Source organism: Saccostrea cucullata, unplaced genomic scaffold, assembly GCF_032062105.1.
Source record: "Saccostrea cucullata isolate Sc308-1 unplaced genomic scaffold, CSIRO_AGI_Scuc_v1 ctg3279, whole genome shotgun sequence".
Lineage (NCBI taxonomy): Eukaryota > Metazoa > Mollusca > Bivalvia > Ostreida > Ostreidae > Saccostrea > Saccostrea cuccullata.
In genome coordinates, this window is record NW_026919641.1 from 91,216 (window position 1) to 111,679 (window position 20,464).

General features: G+C 33.8%; 1 protein-coding gene across 1 annotated transcript; it reads left to right on the plus strand.

Annotated features, from left to right (window-relative positions):
* Positions 1-6,872: 6,872 nt before the first annotated feature.
* On the plus strand, positions 6,873-7,771 carry LOC134235279 (uncharacterized). Its single transcript, XM_062717405.1, has 3 exons — positions 6,873-6,999; positions 7,316-7,510; positions 7,728-7,771. The coding sequence occupies exons 1-3, from the start codon at positions 6,876-6,878 to the stop codon at positions 7,769-7,771; spliced, it is 363 nt and encodes a 120-aa protein (XP_062573389.1). The 5' UTR covers positions 6,873-6,875.
* Positions 7,772-20,464: the final 12,693 nt, after the last annotated feature.

The window sequence follows — 20,464 nt, forward strand, 5'->3', positions numbered from 1 at the left end:
ATAACAAAAATAAAATAATTAATAAGGAAAAAGCAATACTGATAAAATTATGTTCTGGACTTAAAAATTCAAATTTATATGTACATCATATTTAAAATTTAAAAAAAATGCATTCTTTTATTTAAGCATAATTTTTCTTGATATCTAGGCAATAAAGTGTATTTTTTTTCATTTAATTGAGTGACTGAAAGTAATGGCGATCGACTTCTGCAGGATGGGCAATGTGATACCTCCATAGACCTAAAGAATACATGCTGAGCACATATTGCTCCTAATCGAGAATTAATGGGTGGAAGATCTGATAACCATACGTACTTAACTGTGTGGGATTGTTTCGCATAACATGGAATAAAGAAAGTAATTTTGTAGACACTATATTTTGAACTAAGATAGAATGTCTTTTTTTTTTATTTTGGCAACTTCATGTACCTAATAATAGCAATTCTCCCGAACCCTTTCGACAAGACATGTAAGATCTGTTGTCGAAAAGTTTTGCTAAAAACAGTTATTTTCTTTTAATTTCTCAAAAATAATTTAGTCTATCTGTGCATTTTTTAATTACTAAATATTTCAAAGAGAGTAATGCTAAAACACTCTGGAATTCAACTTGATAAAAAAAATTCAATATCAGCCAGTGTAAAAGAAAAGACAATCTCGGCCTTATCCAAGTTCCCCTGTAGTTAAAATCTTTTTTATACATGTATATTTCTTTAAATTTGTAAATATACAAATTATACAGTATTAGTGTTAAAAGTTAAAAAAAAAAGGCATGTTTAAATTAAAAAAAGAAGGAATAGACGATTGTGTAACTGTAATTACGCTACATAAAATAATATATATTTCAAATTTTTACTATCATTCTTCACAATTTTGGCAGTCTGACATCAAATAATCTGTAAATAATAAATTACAATAGGATCGAAAGACACTGGCATAAAGAAAGCAAATCATTTACAATATTGGAGTTCTATTGTCAAAAAAAGTTTTTTTTATAAAGCTTATTTTTCTCTTTTTTAATCTCATTGTGTTAGTGTTGATATATCATCGAAAAGGAATAATTGTCCGTGATTTTTTTCACATCTTCATGATCTTTGAAACCGCATATTTACAAAAAATGATAAATACTACGACACGAGTAGATAATGTTAATGCACTCGCAGCAGAGTATAATGTTAAATATAAACAAATTGTAAACAATAGTATGGCAACTTGTGCTCTTGACAGGCTTAGATTTTGATGGTGAGAAAATGTTGAAATTACAGCTTAATTTAGGTCAGATTATTATGACATGGCCGCAGCTCTATCCAATACAAAGGGTTGATAACAAGTGTAACAGCGGGGATTCATACAGCGGAAAAGAAAATGGTGAAATGATGAGAAGCAGACCATCTCAATTTTCTCTCACAACAACCTAATTCATTTATCTTGAAAACAATGGATTTGTTTCTGTGTTAAAACAGTTTATTTTTCCGTTTCCCGTTTTATATCCTACATAATGATTTGTGTGTATGGCAGTTTTGAAATTTGCGGCATCGGATATTTGCATTGTGCCCAGTGGTTCATCTACTTCAAAGTCGCAGAGAACACGAAGCAAGTTAAGGAAAGAAAACCAAGTTAGACTGCCCCACATTCTGTGAACGCAATTATTTCAGGAGTGGTTTAAGTGACGACTGGATATAAAAGTGACTGTTTTCTGATGAATGGAGAAATATTGAAACCAAGACCAAACATTGAACAATAAAGGTATATTTACAATTATATAATTATGTATATGTTACGATAAGTGTAATTAAGGTAGTGTCTTCAAATGAATTCTACTCTTAACTACAGTTCATGAGAATTTCGATCCTTGGTCAAGGAAGTTGCTTTCATTTTTTCTCTGAACTCCCCTTTTAAAATTCAATTTAAGGCGTTAGTAATTAGTGTCTTAATTGCATATGTCCTGTCTGAACTAATCTGAATGCAAAATCGTGATTAATGCAATAGTATATGATCTTGTTTTATATAAGAAAATTGACATCATCCTCAAATAAAATTTATCTTGTCTTAGTTTGTCTAAATATGTGTGTAGACTGGGGGTATATGTACGTGTTCTTTAGATAAATGAAATTTCCATACGAAAAACCAACGGAAAGACTATTTTTTGATTTTACAAAAATTGTGCAAGCACCACTGCTCGACTATGGTGCACAACATGTAACCCGGCATGCCTGAAGAAATAAATGCCCATGGGTTTTGAAAAATTGAAAGTTTAAAAACAATTATATATATGAGATGATTTACGAGTCTAAAAATTTTATCAATAGGTCAACTATGGATTTGTTCAGAATATGGCGGCCAGATTTCTTTTGGACATGTTGGAAATGCATTCAGCAAGTGTTCAATTGCATAAGCCATAAGGAAAGCATAGAAGTGGAGCTTCGGTCAAAGAAAGTAAATGTGATAGATGTGTTTGAAATCAAATTGTTCGACAATAATCAAGAGAGGGACTTGCCCCCTTTTCCTTTTTCCTTCTCGGATATAGACTGGACAATACAGTTTTCAACGTACTTTGAATATTGTTTGTGACGTCAACATGCTACTGCATGCACATTGAACCCCCTGCGCTCGTTGAATACGGCTTGAAATCAGTCAAAAAACTGTATGCGTTTGTATGGATTATATGTTGTTTATTTATAGATTTAAAAATAATGTATTACATCATTAGTATATTGAGATAAAAATGTCCCTCGAAAGTCTTTTTTCAAGAAGATGTAACATGTATGTTTTTTTCCTGTAAAAAGTGTATATTGTTTTATTTTTAGAGGAAATTAACCCTCTGATGTTCTGCTGTTTTCTATATATAATGTTTATTTTCTTACTGAGAATAATGACTGTAAAATCTAGTATATTAAAGATGGTTGCTCTGGCTTTGAAATACCGAATTTGCAATGAACCAGTGTGAATTTAGAGAAAAAATTTACCCTGTAGACTTTTGCTATTTTCAAACTGTAAATGTTAGTAGGTAGCACTGTATCAGTGATATTCTTTAGGAGAAAATTTACTCCGTAAACGTAAAGCTATGTAAACGATGGTTGCTTTGGCTTTCAAATATTATATCAATGGATTTTTAGGAAATTTACTCTGCTTTTGTTAACTTGAAAATGTTAACGTTTTATAGATATGTTGAAAACTGTACATGTGTATCAGTGCTATCATTTTTAAAGAGAGGAAATATACACTGTATCAATGTCATTTTGATAGGACACTTACTCTGTAGATTTTTTTTTCAAATTGTAATTGTAGTAGTAAACATTATATCAGTGATATTCTTTTGGAGGAAATTTACTCCGTAAAATCTACAAGCTATGTAAACGATGGTTGATTTGCTTTTAAATGCTGAATGTACAATGCACCAATGTGAATTTACAGAGAGGAAATTTACTCTGTAGATTTTTTTAATTACCAAACTGTAATGTTAGTAGTGAACACTGTATCAGTGAAATTCTTTGGGAGGAAATTTACCCCGTAAAGTTTTGTTATATAAAGGCTATTTGCTTTTGAATTGACTACTGTATGTTTACTGTATGAATGTCATTTTGAGAGTAAATTTGCTCTCTAGATTTTTGCTATTTCAAATTGTAATGTAGTTGTGTACACTATATCAGTTATATTCTTTGGGAGGAAATTTACTCCGTAAAATCTAGCTGTGTAAACGATGGTTTCTTTGACTTTGAAATACTGAATGTACAATGCAACGTACCGATTTTTTTTTCTATTTTGAAATGTAGTGGTGAATTTAGAGAGGAAATTTAAAATCTAGCTTTGTAAATTGTGTTATAAACAAACTATAATGATAGTAGAGAACACTGTATCAGTGATATTCTTTGGGAGGAAATTTACTCCGTAAAATCTAGCTATGATCACGATAGTTGATTTGGCTTTGAAATACTGAATGTACAATACACCGACGTGAATTTAGAGAGGAAATTTACTCTGTAGATTTTTGTTAATAACAAACTGTAATGTTAGTAGTGAACACTGTATCAGTGAAATTCTTTGGGAGGAAATTTACTCCGTAAAGTTTTGCTTTATAAATGGTTGTGGCTTCTGAATTGACTACTATATGTTTACTGTATGAATGTCTTTTTGAGAGGAAATTTCCTCTTCTAGATTTTTGCTATTTTCAAATTGTTATGTAGTTGTGAACACTATATCAGTGATTCTCTTTGGGAGGAAATTTACTCCGTAAAATCTAGCTGTGTAAACGATGGTTGATTTGAAATACTGAATGTACAATGCAGCGACGTGCATTTTGAGAGGAAATTTACTCCGTAGAATTTTTTTCTACTTTAAAATGTAATGGTGAACAATGTATCAGTGATATTCTTTGGGAGGAAATTTACTCCGTAAAATCCAGCTATGTTAACGATGGTTTCTTTGGCTTTGAAATACTGAATGTACAATGCACTGACGTGAATTTAGAGAGGAAATTTACTCTGTAGATTTTTTTTGAGAGGAACTTATTTGCAATGTTAGTAGTGAACACTGTATTAGTGAAAAGCTTTGGGAGGAAATTTACTCCGTAAAATCTAGCAATGTAAACGATGGTTGATTTGGCATTGAAATATGAATGTACAATGCACCAATGTGCATTTAGAGAGGAAATTTACTCTCTTAGATTTTTGCTATTTTCAAATTGTAATTGTTGTAGTGAATACTTTATCAGTGATATTCTTTGGGAGGAAATTTACTCCGTAAAATTTTGTTTAATCATGGATAGTCGCTTTTAAATTGACTACTGAATGTTAACTGTTTCAGAGTCATTTTTGAGAGGAAATTTACCCTGTAGATGTTTGTCTTTTTCAAATTGTAATGTGGTAGTGAAAACTGTTTTCAGTGATAGTTTTTGGGAGGAAATTTACTCCATAAAACTAGCTATGTAAACGATGATTTGCGTTCTTTAAACTTTTAGTATTTGCACCAATAAATATCTTGTAAACTGTGTTATTTGTTGAGTTTTGTCAATACCTAAGGGCAAAATGCTTAAAACAGAAAAAAAGATTTTCTGTTTTGATTTTGGAATGCGTTGTATATACATGAAGGTTTTAAAAAGGGGGAGGACACACATGTTATAAATTTACAGAGATTCTCAGACTGAGTTTTTCCCACTTTCACTGGGCCACTGTTGCACCAGAATGTAAAAGTATGAGTGACAAAGAAAACTAAAAGATTCTGTTTATTTCATTAAAAAAGATCTATCTAAGAGAAAAGATTTATTGGCATAATATGATCTGAGTGATTATCTCCATATCATTCTTTTGGTCACTGTGATAAAAGATTCATAGAGATATATTAGAAATAACAACTGAGAATATCACTTTATTTATTGTAAAGGCATGTATCAGAATTTGGATTTTATAAGATATGCTATGAGTCTCCCCATAAGAATATTTAGAATACTGATCCGATAAAAGGAATCTGAGACAATATAATCATAAATCAAGCAAAAAGATTTATCAGCATTTTGAGAATCTCTTAGTTTCCTAGAGTATTTTAGGGTAAATAAGTGCAGTGTTTATATAAATGTAATAAACATTAGGTATATAACACTGTAATAATGGATAAATACAAATATGACCTTCATAGAAAATGTATGAAGAAAAGTTTGTTAAAACTTACCAGGTAACCCGGTTACTCAGTATAGAATTATTCATACTATAAATAATCCAGTGAAATATCTTCTAGGCTGATCCAGGATTCACCTGTTCAGAAGTTTTGGTACTGAAATAGTTGTTTACATGAAGTCTCCAGCGCTGTGAAAGTCTGTATTGTTGTGTCAAAATAAGCAGCCATCGCGGCTTGTGAAGGGCTAACATGACGTCCCTGGCAAGCTTATGACGTCACAATGCATAGGTAGATCGCTGCCTAGACAGTGTACAGAAACGTACACAGTACGATCAAAAAGTAAGTCCAACCTATTTTTTGCACACGACCCTAATTTTTTTTGCACACGGTCCTTACAGATCCAACAGGTATAAAAAGATGATGCAACAGGTATAAAAAGATGATGCAACAGGTATAAAAAGATGATGCAACAGGTATAAAAAAGATGATGCAACAGGTAGTAGTAGCAGCGTATATAGTATAATGTTAACACAGTGTAAACACACCCGTATTTAGGGGACTATGTAATGAATTGACCCACTTATCCCCCAAGGACTGTACTGAGTTGAACCCCCTATCCCCCACAGACCCGCCTAATCTGCACTCTGTTGAACCCCCTATCCCCCCAGCCCCAAAAGTGCACTGTGTTGAACTCCCTATCCCCCCAGTCCCAAAGGTGCACTCTCTTGAACCCCCTATCCCCCCAGTCCCAAAAGTGCACTGTTTTGAACCCCTATCCCCCCAGCCCCAAAAGTGCACTCTGTTGAACCCCCTATCCCCCCAGCCCCAAACGTGCACTCAGTTGACCCACCCGGCTACACCCCTTATACTACTGATATAGTCATGTACTAAATATACAAAAATAGCGAAAATTAAACGACAGGATTTTTTAGGGGTAGGTGTGTTGTACATCCTTAATACAACAATTTCTCATGATTAATTGAAAACTAGGTAATTTGATATAAAGCGCAATTTTATCTTGAATAAAAATGAAATGCTATGTTTGGTTCACAATACAGATACATAATCTTTCTTTGAGTAAAGAAAGAAAAGATCTGTTACTAAGGAAAAACAACTGGCTAATGTAATCAGGTCCTTACTTTGTGATCCATAGCTATGTAGGCAGCTTGTTATCAATTAGTCTTTTAAGTTTTTTTAAAATAATTATTTGTTTAAAGGGGTGACAAATTTTTCAGGATGTAAATTGTAGTAGACATACAAAAAAAACAATGTCAGACAAAGAGTCACCTCAGCATGATACTGATACAGAAGTAGATTCTACACAATTGGATTCTAGCAACAACTCATCCGAATCAGAAGATTCACAATCAGAAAACTCAGAGTACGAAACTGGTGTGTATATTTTTAGAATTAAAACTTCTTTAAGGTTCCGTAAATTCCTTTTAAAAAATCATTAAATTTATAAGATTTCAAAATATTTTACTCAAACTTATAATAATATTTTTAAGAATTCATCTAAATAGTGGAATGTTTGAATTTGAATTTCACAACTTTGAATAAGGATTTAATGAATTTAAGGTTTTGCCTTTTTGTCTTATACATGAACATTAATAAAAATATTCATTATACATTTTCCTGCAATTTATTATTAATGTCCCCAGCAATGAAAATGATACTCTTAATTAAATGTTTTTTATGTTTACAACAGAGGGTGAGTCAATTGTTTCCAAAGAAGAGGAAAATTGTCTTCGATATTTCCTAGGCATTGGTATCGCAGAAAAGGCAGTAAGGATGTGGTTTGATACCGTTATTCCAGCAGATCAACTTGAAAATCATTTGAATAGTCATGAAAAGAAACTGTTAAAGAATTCCAACACTGAACAAATATCGACATTATTTCCTGGTGAGAATTTTAATATGTTACATTGTATTGAGAGAGTATTTTTTTATGTTTAAGATCTAACGTGATACCAAAAATAGGTTCAAATGTTTTATTGTAGTACTCTTAAATAAAAATAAAACACATTCCGTTTTCAAATAATACAAACGGTGACAAATTACTGGATTTAATTATTTAAAGAAAAATGACATTTAACTAGTTTTAAACTTTTTTCATCTAGAAATAGAAGCAATAAAATCGGATGATAAACACAGTTCAATATAACCAATAAAAAACAATTATAAGCAGATTTTCTAATAAATGCAGCTCCAAATTCAATACACCTTTAGGATCAAGGCATGGTCATATATATTTGCTAATTAGCCTTTGTTTTACAGGATATGGGCCAGTAGCATCGACTAGTTTTGACATATCATTGCTGTACAAAATAATAAGAAAAACGACAAAAGTTAGAAAACCAAGGCAAGATTGGGGAGGAACTCCAGATCCCATGGATATAAATCCATCTGATGACCTGGAACGAGTCCGGATTTGTCGTAACTCAATTTGTCATGGACCACAGTCAATTAGCAATACCGAATTTGAAAAGAAGTGGAAAGAATTGAAGGAGGTGAGGAAATATTTTTTCTTGTCAGTCTTAAATTTACGGGGTAAAGATTTTTCGAACATTTTATTTAATTTTCTCTTCTCTCTACATTCACGTTACAAAGCTGGAAGAACCTTTTTATAATACAAATTTACACAATATTAAAGTCATTTGGTAGTCAGGAAGAATGGCTTTTGCATGCTCACTACAAACTATTTTAGAAACAACTTGAATTTTCAACCGGGCGATAGAAATTGATTTTAAATTATGAAATAAAAAAAATCAAAAGAGAAAGTGAAGAAATATTGATATAGAAAGCACAAAGAAATTCACATTTACATGGATACCCACTTCCGCCCAAGCCCAAGGGTTGAGCTCTCGACCCTCGGAATCTGTCCCCTAGCAGTACAGGAACAGCGCGCTAGACCGCTCGGTTTTCTAGGCAAGTCAAAAAACTTGCTTTCGATGCCGATGGAATTCTCGCGGCGCTGTCCTACACTACACGGTCATTGAGAATAGAAGTGAGATACAGTTATTTGGACATTAGTTTTAACAGAGGATTGTTACCAATACACGTTGTAATGAAATTAATTATTATTTATAAAGCACATTTTACAACAACTCTTAAACTAATATAACTGCCCTAAGTGAAGAAATATTGATATAGAAACAGAAAGAAATAAATATATATACCATATAAGTGGAAATTTTAGTGAAACGCAAATTTAGCGATTTCTCCTTAAAAACTTGTATTTTATTTTTAGCGAGAAGTAATTTTAGCGATTTTAAAATACTCCCTAAAGAAGGTAGTACAAATAACACTCAATTTATTTTTAGCGATATTCAATTTGAGCGATCTCAACAGCCTCGCTAATAATGCCGAAATTAAATCCTCGCTAAAATTTCTACTTATACGGTATATATATATATATATATATATATATATATATATATATATATATATATATATATATATATATATATATATATATATGTATAAACATTTTTTGTTTACCAAAATTATGGAGCAAAGACCCACTTTACATTAAAAACATACTTTAATGACATAACAATCGCATCTTTTCTAGAAATACTTGGAGTCCACTGGTTTACACTCCACTAAGTCGAGGCTCGTATAACAAACATGATTTAAATAATTTTAAAGTCGTATTTCATTACGTGAGTTGTGTAGTCTAGTGGTTAGCGTGCTAGCATCAATAGGAATGCTGCTAATGATTTTATTGCTAGAGTTTGGTTGTATATTGATTGATTGGTAGAGTTCGAGCCCAATGAATACCAAATCATTTTTATAAAAGAGTAAATTTGAATGAAAAAAATTTCCTCAGAAAGGTTTTGTTTATCATGATTTTATAAATATCAATAATGATTAATTGTATATTGTTTAACGTCCCTCTCGAGAATTTTTCAGTCATATGGAGACGTCACCGTATGATGGGGAAGGGCTTCAAATTTTGACCTTTACTCGGCACTCAGGACCAGTGAGCAGTGAGGGATCTTTATCATGCCAACGCCTGCCGCTGACATGGGGCCTCGGTTTTTAAGGTCTCATCCGAAGGACCCTCAACTTTCACTTCAAAGTGCCGAGGGCATGGCAAAGAACAGTTGCTACCCATTTTATCGACTGGGTCAGTCACGGCCGAAATACGAACTCACGACCTCCCGATCACGGAGCGAGCGCTCTACCGACTGAGCTTCCGTGAACGGTTATCAATAATGAAAATTTTACTCTAAATAATCAAGTCACAATTTGAATATTACTTTTAAATGTCTGAAGATACGGGTTTTCTGCAGGCTAAGTTCAATAATCTCCTTGTAGACGAGATATTTTACGTTAGAGGTATCTTCAAATTAATATATTTTATGCCCCCTAAACGAAGTGTCGAGGGTATATAGTATTTGTCGTGTCTGTTTGTTTGTCCCCAAAAACTTCAACCTTGCCCTTAACTTTTGATTCAGTGGATCTACGACTTTCTTGTTGCACATGTGTATTTCTTGTATCAAGACCTTTCCTTGGCTACCAAAAAACTTGACCTTTTGACCTTGGAGTTTGGCCTGCTTTTACACAAAATGTCCAAACTTTTACTTTGGCCATATCTTTTGAACAGTAGATACAAGGACATCTGTACTCCACGTTTGTATTCTTTGTTAACAGCCCTTTCATTGGATAACAAAAACTTTTATGTTTTAACCTTGACGATGTCAGAAAAAACTTTAACCTAGGCCATAACTTTTCCACGTGTGTAATTTTTGCGAAATTATACATTGGATACAGAACTTTGACCTTTTGACCTAGGAGTTTGACCTACTTTTAAAAAGCAAATCTTGACCCTATTTTTACAATGGTTAGGACTAGTGCTATCATACTTTTATTTTTACATATTTAATCCTTGTGGCAAGACCTTCCATTTGACAATGGAGTTTGACCTATTTTTAAAGATTTTTAACCTTGGTAATAAATCTTGAAGGATTAAGGCTTGGGCTTCCATACTTCACATATGTATTTTTTGTGGTAAGACCTTTCATTGGATACCAATTACCTTAATCTTTTGACCTTTACTTTGGAGATTTCTGTACTTATAGAAAAACTTTAACCTGGCCTACTTTTATATTTCAGAATTGTATTGTATTGAGTTTCCAGTTAAGAAAACTTTAATCTTTGCATTATTGCCATACGGGGGCATCAGTGTTCACATCTTGTTTTTTATTATCTTAGTGATAATTCTTATAGCAAAGATTCTTTCCACGCAAATTAAAGAAATGTCACTGTCAAAATGAAAACATTATTCTAATTTCTGTATCGTAAACTTTGATTCGACATAACATTTTATCTAATTTTATCCGTGATCTTCACTTTAAATATACACCATGTAGCATATTAAAACTTCAACTTTTTAATCTACACTGTGATCAGACACTACACAACATTGAATCCGAACTTCTCTGAGCAACACTGTCAAAATAGACGTTAAATGTACCGTCTCCATGTTAAAATCGCGTAATAAAAGATTGAGGAGCAATATGAAAACCATCTATCCTTCTGTATTCTAAATACCGGTAATCCAGAAATGAAAAAGAAACAGATAGATTACATGATAACTACGTACTGGTTCCTGCTGACACAGCAGGTAACAACATTGTCTCCGTTTGTAAGGCTCATTATATCAATTGTATTTAATTCTACATGTGGTAAAATCCAACTTATAATCATAATTCCCTTTCTAAGGAAGAAATTCTTCAAAATCGTCTGCCAGTTTGAATATTTTACATATCTCAAAGAACCAAAATGAATTTGAACTGCCCTATACATATTGGATTCGGAAACTTCATAAGAATTCTTACCAAGATACACTGAGGGTTCCAATAAATGTTCAACCAAGCTTCTTTCTTTACTCTTCACTACGACATTGACAGTAGTGAATGAAAAATACTTCAAAAGTACAGTGCGACCATATATTCAAGAAGTCTCGTTAAAGTCTTCATTTCGTAAGTTCTGTGGTCGATACTATGACCTTGTCAGCAAATACAATTTATCATTGAGTCAAATGCTGACAGACGTTTTTATACTTACCGTTAGTTCATTGTTTATACAATCTGAATTTACGACGGATTTTTCGTTATTTCCCGATTAAGACACGGCGGGTGTGATCGGTCGGCATGGGATGCTTACTCCTCCTGGCTCCTGATCACACCTCAGCTGATGTTTTGGAGGTCCGTGTTTGCTCTGCTCCTATTTTGTATTGTTTGATTGATTGATTGATGTATATTGTTTAACGTCCCTTTCGAGAACTTTTCACTCATATGGAAACGTCACCGTATGCCGGTGAAGGGCTTCAAATTTTGACCTTTACTCGGCATTCAGGGCCATTGAGCAGTGAGGGATCTTTATTGTGCCAACGCCTGCCGCTGACACGGGGCCTCGGTTTTTAAGGTCTCATCCGAAGGACCCGCAACTTTCCCTTCAAAGTCCCGAGGGCATGGCGAAGGAACAGTTGCTTCCCACTTTAACGACCAGGTCAGTCGCGGCCGAGGTACGAACTCACGACCTCCCGATCACGGAGCGAGCGCTCTACCGACTGAGCTACCGTGAACGGTTTGTATTGTTTGATAGACTTTGATATTGAATACTGTTCGTTATCCCCATCCCCTTCACCATATTGTATTTAAATACTTTTGATTTAATATGTCAGAATGTCCTTTTCTGTATATAAAGGTCTGTAATATATACTTGGAAATAAGCAAAACACGTCATTTGTGTCGTTGACGACAATGTGTACTTACCTTTACTGCATAAATTGTCGTCCATCAATACATATTGCTGTCGGTGAAAAAATGCCTAGAACAAAATGAATGTGCAGAGTCATAAATATTATACACTTATCCACTGGGTGTGAGTGGGATAGCTCTTTTATCAAACCCGCGCCAGAGAACTATTCCCCGAGGGCTTGCACGAGGGTAGTAGTTCCTGTCAAGCGTTTTATTATACTGGTATATAAAATAATTTCTGAGGTTTTAATTATGTTGGAGTAAGATAATTCTGCAAGAATAATATGAAATCCTGATGAGTCACAATGCTACTAAAGTCATTATGACATCATCAGTTTAAAGATTTATCGCTGGAAATCAAAATTGGCGCGAACAATTATATGAAAATTTTCCGAGGGTGGATAGCAAAAACTGTACCCCCGGGTAATAGCTTTGCTATGCGTGGACTATAAAGGATAATTATTTTACCTTCAGAACTTCATATAGGAACCATTTGAAGTATAATAACGATTTCTTTTATTTATTGGTTAAGAACTTTCCAAAAATCTTTTATACACATTCTCCCCTATTTATTTTTCGGAACCTTTTATTTTTCGGTGTTCTGCAAATTATAAAACCCAAGGAGTTCAATGTAGATCTGTCAGTAGCTCTGTTGAGAGTTAGGGAGAGTACTGCAAGATAAGTTACTCACGGAAATGTGGCTAGTAGTGAGTAGTGAGAAGTGAGTAGCAAGTGAAGACATGCTAAACAGATAAGTTATTTTTTTTTGTTTTAATTTTCACCACACTGTTATAACTGTAGAAACGTACTTCAATCTCTCTTGATTTCAATCAATTTATTAGATAGGAATATATTCTTAATATTATTTTTCTGCAGTCATGCATGCATTAAATTTTCTTTTTGGACAGTCAAATACATGTATATATATATTCAACAAAAAAGAAACGGATTTTATTTACTCATTAAAGAAATTTTGAAAAAGTATATGGAACAACTATCTTTTTTATCATTGGATACATGTGACCTTTTTAAAGTAGAACATGGGTTTTAAACCCCTTTTGTGGAGTTATTTCCCTCGATAAATCATGTTTATGAAAATTGTGTTTTACATGATTTCTTGTAAATCGGGGTCTATTTTCCATGAACTTTTTGATTTAGAAAAACAATAAATACTTATATTAAAACCCGGCTCAAATTTATATTTTGATTCCAATGTGTGTGTTGCAATGCCACGCCTAAACAAAGATGAACGCAACAAGGCTCTAACAATAATACTAACAGGAGCTACACAACAGGAAATTGCAACTGCATTTGGTGTACATCAATCGGCTTTGCAGCACGTCCCCACCAGCAAGGAACACGGATGACAGACTAAGGACTGGTTGTAAGTGGGTTACCACACCCAGACACTACCGTCAGATCCTCTTTCAGCACCTGTGCAATCAACCCTCTTATACTGACTGCTGAAACAGCACAAAATGCACATTTGTTCGTAAGAGACTGAGAGGAGCTGGTATTCGTGAACATCATCCGTACACTGGAAATCCACTAGCGCTGAGAAGTTGCAAATGACTTATGGATTGGTTAAGACGTATGCCTCTAGAATTTGGAAGCGACGACAATGACATCAATTTAACTTGTCAATTTGGAACATAGGACGTGTTTGATTTTTATCACAACGACTCTAAAATCACTTTTTTAAAATTTAGGTTTATTAAACTGAAAACTTAGATTATCATGTTTTATTTGAATATGCGTTTCATTTTTTTAGGTCACCTGAGTTACTCAGGTGACCTATTGCTATCCGTTTTCGTCCGTCGTCGTCCGTCATCCGTCTGGTATACAGCATCTATGGGTGAAGGGGTGGGGCCAAAATCTTAAAAAATCTTCTTCTTTACTCCTGGACATCAAGCAGGCAAACTGTTGGCATGAATGTAAGGAGTATTTAGTCCTCTACCAAATTGTGGAATTCATGGCCCCAGGGTCAGGGTTTCTAGTGCTAGGGCGGGGCTATATAGATTATATAGTGAAAATGCATATTTCTTTGAAAATCTTCTTCTCTGCTCCTGGCTATTAAATAAACTAACTAAATACATAGTTAGGATTAGCAAGAGTGCCTCTTCGAGCTTTGTGAACTTTATGGCCCCAGGGTCAGGGGTTCTGGTGTTAGGGCGGGGCTCTATAGATTATACCGGTATAGTGAACATATGCATTTATTCTTTGAGAATCTTCTTCTCTGCTTCTGGGTATAAATAAACTAACTAAGCACATAGTTATGATGAGCAAGAGTGCCTTTTTCAAAATTGTGAATTTTATGGCCCCTGGGTCAGGGGTTCTGGTTTTAGAGCAGGGCTCTATTGATTGAATAGTGAAAGTGCATTATTCTTTGAAAATCTTCTTTTGTGCTTCTGGGTATTAAATAAACTTACAAAGTACATAATTATGATGAGCAAGAGTGCCTCCTATAAAACTGTGAATTTTTTGGCCCCAGGGTCAGGGTTCTGGTGTTAGAGCAGGGCTCTATTGATTAAATAGTGAAAGTGCATTATTCTTTGAAAATCTTCTTCTCTGCTTCTGGGTATTAGATAAACTAACTAACTACATACATGTGTAGTTATGATAAGCAAGAGTGCCTCTTCCAAAATTGTGAATTTTATGACCTCAGGGTCAGGGGTTCTGGTGTTAGGGCGGGGCATTATTGATTATATAGTAAAAATACATTAATTCTTTGAAAATATTTTCCTTTGCTTCTGGGTTTTATGCCAATGATCCAAGTATATGTATTTATGATGAAAAAAGGTGCATCTAGCAAAGTGGTTTTTTATGCCCCCTGGGTCAGAGGGGGGGGGGGTACATAGTCTGAAAATATATTAATAATTTGAAATCTGCTCTTTGGTATTAAGCAATCATTGATCAATCATTTTATGATAAAATTTGCAAAATTTTGAAATATGTGTCCCCTGGGTCAGTGGTTCCTTTGTGGTGAGGTGCACATACTAGGTATAAAGTGGAAGTGCATTTTCTCTTTGTTACTCTAATCGCCTCTGGGTATTAGTAAATAGAGTAAGCATCTTAAGTTAGTAATTATGAGAAGCAATGGTGCTGCCTTTTTCAAAATTGTGAATTGCGAATTTCATGGCCTCTGGTTTAAAACACGAACCAAATTTAATTGTTTGAAAGTTGACCTATAAGGCACGTGGGCCTCTTGATGAATATAGTTGCATGGGGACTAGGACTATATTTTTTTGCGTCAGCTAAGCAAATGAGACAACAACATGACTTTAACTGACAAATCGGCTGAATGGAAATTGCATTATGGGTAACTACAGGAACTACATGAATTTTAAGCTTGAAAATAATCTAATGGCGATTGGAAAGGCACAAAGAACATGTTTTCATCCTTTTCGTAAAGCAATTTTTATTGTTTATTTTTGTTCGATTATCTCCTTGCTCACAGCGACAAACCATTTATATGTTATATAAACGTGGAATTCTAATTGTCCCCCGCTTTCGCGAAAGCGAGGGGACATTAAATCTCATTCGTCTGTCGGTCTGTCCGTCCATTACAAAAACTTTAACCTTGCCCATAACTTTTGATTGAGAGAAGCTATGACTTTCATATTTCACATGTGTATTCCTTGTAACAAGACCTTTCTTCGGGTACCACCAAATTTGACCTTTTGACCTTGCCCTTGGTGTTTGACCCACTTTTACACTAAAATTCTTAACTTTTACTTTAGCCATAACTTTTGAAAGGTAAGGACTAGGACTTTCGTATTTCACATTTGGATTTTTGTGGAGAGCCCTTTCATTGGATACAAACAAGTTTGATCTTTTGACCTTGGCCTTGGAGATTTCCGTACTTATGAAAAACATTAACAAATGCATTACTTGTAACAAGATATTTCCGAGGATGCTATGACTTCTGACCTTCACGAGTGACCTTAATTTTTTTATAATCAGCTTTATTCATAATTTTAAATAACATTTGATAGGGCGTTCATATTGGACACAATATGTCATAAAAATGACATGTTACCCACAAAGACACCAAAATTCTTTGAATTTGCTTGTTTTTATGTAGTCGAAAACGAAGTTTTGGGGTTATATAGTTTTTGTGTATCCGTCCGTTTCATTAGCTGTCTATCTGTCTCTTTGACTTTCTGTCTGTCCATCTAATTGTCTTATTTTCAGCAAACACTTAAGCCTTGTCCATAACTTTTGATCTAGTGGAGCTATGACTTTCATATTTAATACATGTATGTGTATTCCTTGTGACAAGACCTTTCTTTGGGTACAACCAAATTTGATGCCTTGGAGTTTGACCCACTTTTACACAAAAATTCCAAACTTTTACTTTGGTCATATCTTTTGAACAGAAGTAACCAGGACATTTATACTTCACATATGTATTCTTTGTGATAAGACTTTTATTGGATATCTAAAAATTGACCTTTTGACCTCGATTTTGGAGATTTACATACTTAACCTTGGCAGTAACATTTGAACGGTTAGGGCTAGAGCTTTCGTACTTCACATATGTAATCCTTGTTAAAAGACCTTCATTGGATAATAATAACTTTGACCCTTTGACTTTGGAGTTTAACCTTCTTTGGAAAACAAATATTGACCATATCTTTTAAAGTCTTAGAGCTAGTGCTTTCATACTTATTTCATTTAATCCTTTTGACAAGCCCTTTCATTTGATAACAAAACCTTTGACCTTTTGACGTTGACCTTGGTGTTTCACCTACTTTTTAAAATTTTTTAACCTTGGTCATAACTATTGAAGGGTTAAGGTTATGACTTTCATACTTCACATATGTATTCTTTGTGACAAGATTGTTTATTGGATACCAATAACCTTAACCTTTTGACGTTGACCTTGAAGATTTCCGTACTTATGAAAAACTTTAACCTTGGCAATAAGTTTTGAATGGTGAGAGCTAGGGCTTTCAAACTATACATGTGTATTTTTTGTGGCAAGACCTTTATTGGATACCAATGACCTTGACTTTAGAGAATTCGGGGCTTATGAAAAAACATTGACATTGGCAATAGGTTTTGAATGGTAAGGACCAGGGCTTTCATATGCATACTTCACATATGTAATTCTTGTGACAAGACCTCTTATTAAATACCAATAACCTCGACCTTCTGACCTTGATCTTGTAGATTTCTCTAGGGCCTACTTTTGAAAAAAAAACTTTAACCTGACGATAACTTGGAAACAAATGGTTGATAGGGCTTTCATATTTCACAATTGTATTTCAAGTTAGGAGAATCTACTTTGAATACAAATATATAAAATGTGCATTGAAGAAAAGTTTCATCTTCACCATGATGCAATACGGGGGCATCAGTGTTTCACAAACACATCTTGTGTCTAAGTCATAATGCAAGGCGATTTGCGTCTGTTGAAATTCCCTTGTTGTATTAACGGTGAATGCAATGGTTAGGTGGATTCCCTGGCAAGAACAGGTTAATGCGAATATGTAAAAAATGTTTTGTCCATTTAAATAGAGATGTTTCTGAATATGAATCGAATCCGAATCTGAAAATGAATCTGACACGAATCTGAATCGGAGAGATTCCGATCCCGATTTGAAAATAGATATAACTCTAAATTATACACTGAGAGTATGATTACTGATGTTTTGTCTTTGATATATCAATTAATACTTGTAACATGTATAAAACATTAATTAATGTGTGTGTAGCCCCTCCGCATCCCCCCATCAACAAATATCCTGCAAGAAATAGGTATATGGTTTTATTTGTATTACTATATGAATGTTACAAATTAATTTAAAATAAGAGTTTACCATGTTCGCTAGATTTCTTTTTTTCTCGTGGGCTAAGGAGTGTACTACTAGTATTTGAAATGTCAACGGCAAATCAGGGATTTTGCTAAGGAAGGCGACGAAGGGGGGGGGGGGGGGGCAAATCAATAAACTCCCATAGGCATGTTTAAGGGGTTTTAATTCTCTTCGACCGAATTTGGGTATCGTGAGATATTCTGATATATGGGCGGTGACATGTTCGCGCTAGCGAACGAGCGAGGGGTATGTGATTCCCAAGGAAGGGGAGAGGGGTTAACTTTTTTTTTACTTTATTGCATACAATTTAATGAACAACATAAACAAAGAGAGGGGCTACTTTGAAATTTTGCTCTCTTGGTCATTTGAAGACGTCGAAATTAATTATATGATAAAAGGTCTATAAGAACTGGGGAAGACGTAGGGGCAGTTCCCCACCCTTTCTATTAATTTTAATTTGTAAACTTCACAATATTTACATTTCAAATGTCTTTGTCAGAGATGAAATTACAAATAGTTAATGTACTTTATTTTCTACATAAATGTACTGGTTTATCAAAAGGTGCTGTTGAAAAAATCACGTGCAGGGCGGGACAAATAGAGACAAGAAGCTGGGCTTGTAGCACGTGGATTGACAGAATCAAGAGCATGTATAAACACTGTATAAGGGAAAACTGTCAGATTTTTCGAATGCATGACGATGATCAATTGATCTGCTTTCGATAAAAAAAAAAGGGGTGCGAGAAAGTGCATGGTCACAAGATAGCGTTGTTGAAAAAAATACGTCTAAATATATAAGATGCATTTACTCAATATAAGGTTCAAAACACAATTCTTGCGAGAAACAAATAAAGTAAGCTAATGAAAAATACAATAAGGTTATTTTCGAACAGGTTTACCCATAAATTGAAAGGAGTCCCTTTTTGTTATTCAGTCTACAGAATTTGACTTATCCAATTTATAACAATAAAAATCTAGTGACAAAAATATAAACACCATCCACTATTTATTTTCCTTATTAGTACATATACACGGGCATTTTTAAATTAAGAATTAAGAAATATTCTTTTTATAATGTTTTTATTAGTTTTCGAATCGGGATCGGGATCTCACCGATTCAGATTCATTTTCAGATTCGGATTCGATTCATATTCAGAAACATCTCTAATGGTCAGTAGATTCAGATTATTTTATTTACATTGAAGCTCTGGTGTTCTGAACCAGAAACAAACTACATTTTATTATGCAAAATTTCTATTAAACAACAATTAAAAATGCCGAAAACGCTTTTATAGTTTTTTATCTTTGTATTTTTTTCATAGCATTTTTGGCGACTCTTTAACTATCTTATATCGATCATAAATTGACCTGTATTTGAAGTAAAATGTAAACCTGTATATTTGGTGCAAATGTTGCTATTTATTAAAAAAAAAATGGTAAGTTGTGCTTGGAAAGATCTGCTATGCGCATTAATAACAAGAGCCATATAATAAGGCAAACAAAGGTTGGTTAGTGAAGATGATATTATTCATTTTTTTTTCAACCATAGTATCAGGCGATTTTGGATAAATGTCGCTATAAGGCTCCATTTTTGCCGTAAATTATCACAAAAACAAAACTTTTTAAACCCCCTCCCCCCCTCAGAAAGGTATAGAAACACATTTTTCAAAAGAAAAAGACTTTAGCAATTTCCTGTTTTTTGCCAATTAAAAAGAAAATAAAACCGATTCTATCGTATAACCTTTGAACGGATCAACCTAAACCACGTGGCTTGAATTTAAATCACAATTACATTTGTAGGGGGGGGGGCATTGGTGTTCAATAACTTTTGTTGTTAAAGGAGTTTATAATCATAGGCGAAAATACAATGATCCCTAATAAAATGAAGGTTTTAATGGGTTTTGTATTTAAGGTCATACAAAGACTTGCTGGAGGTCAACTGGATGGAGAAATAAATTCCTTACAAGACAAAGACTTAGATCACGCAGCACGGTCCTCTGTTAAACGGAGTTTGGTAGTTTTGACTGAAAAACTTCAAAATGTACAAAAACGCGTAGAGGATCATATTCAAAAACACATAAGAGGTACATATTCAGTTCTCTTAAACCATAAGCATGGTTGAGCATTGAGCTTAAAGTTTTTAGAATTAAAGGGAAAAAAAGAGTTGATTATTATTTCTTTTATGCGTCATTTTGCTTTCACGCCTGCAAATGACGTTGTTTACATTTATAGGGCAAAGATTATTAAATATATTTGAATGCTGTTGTG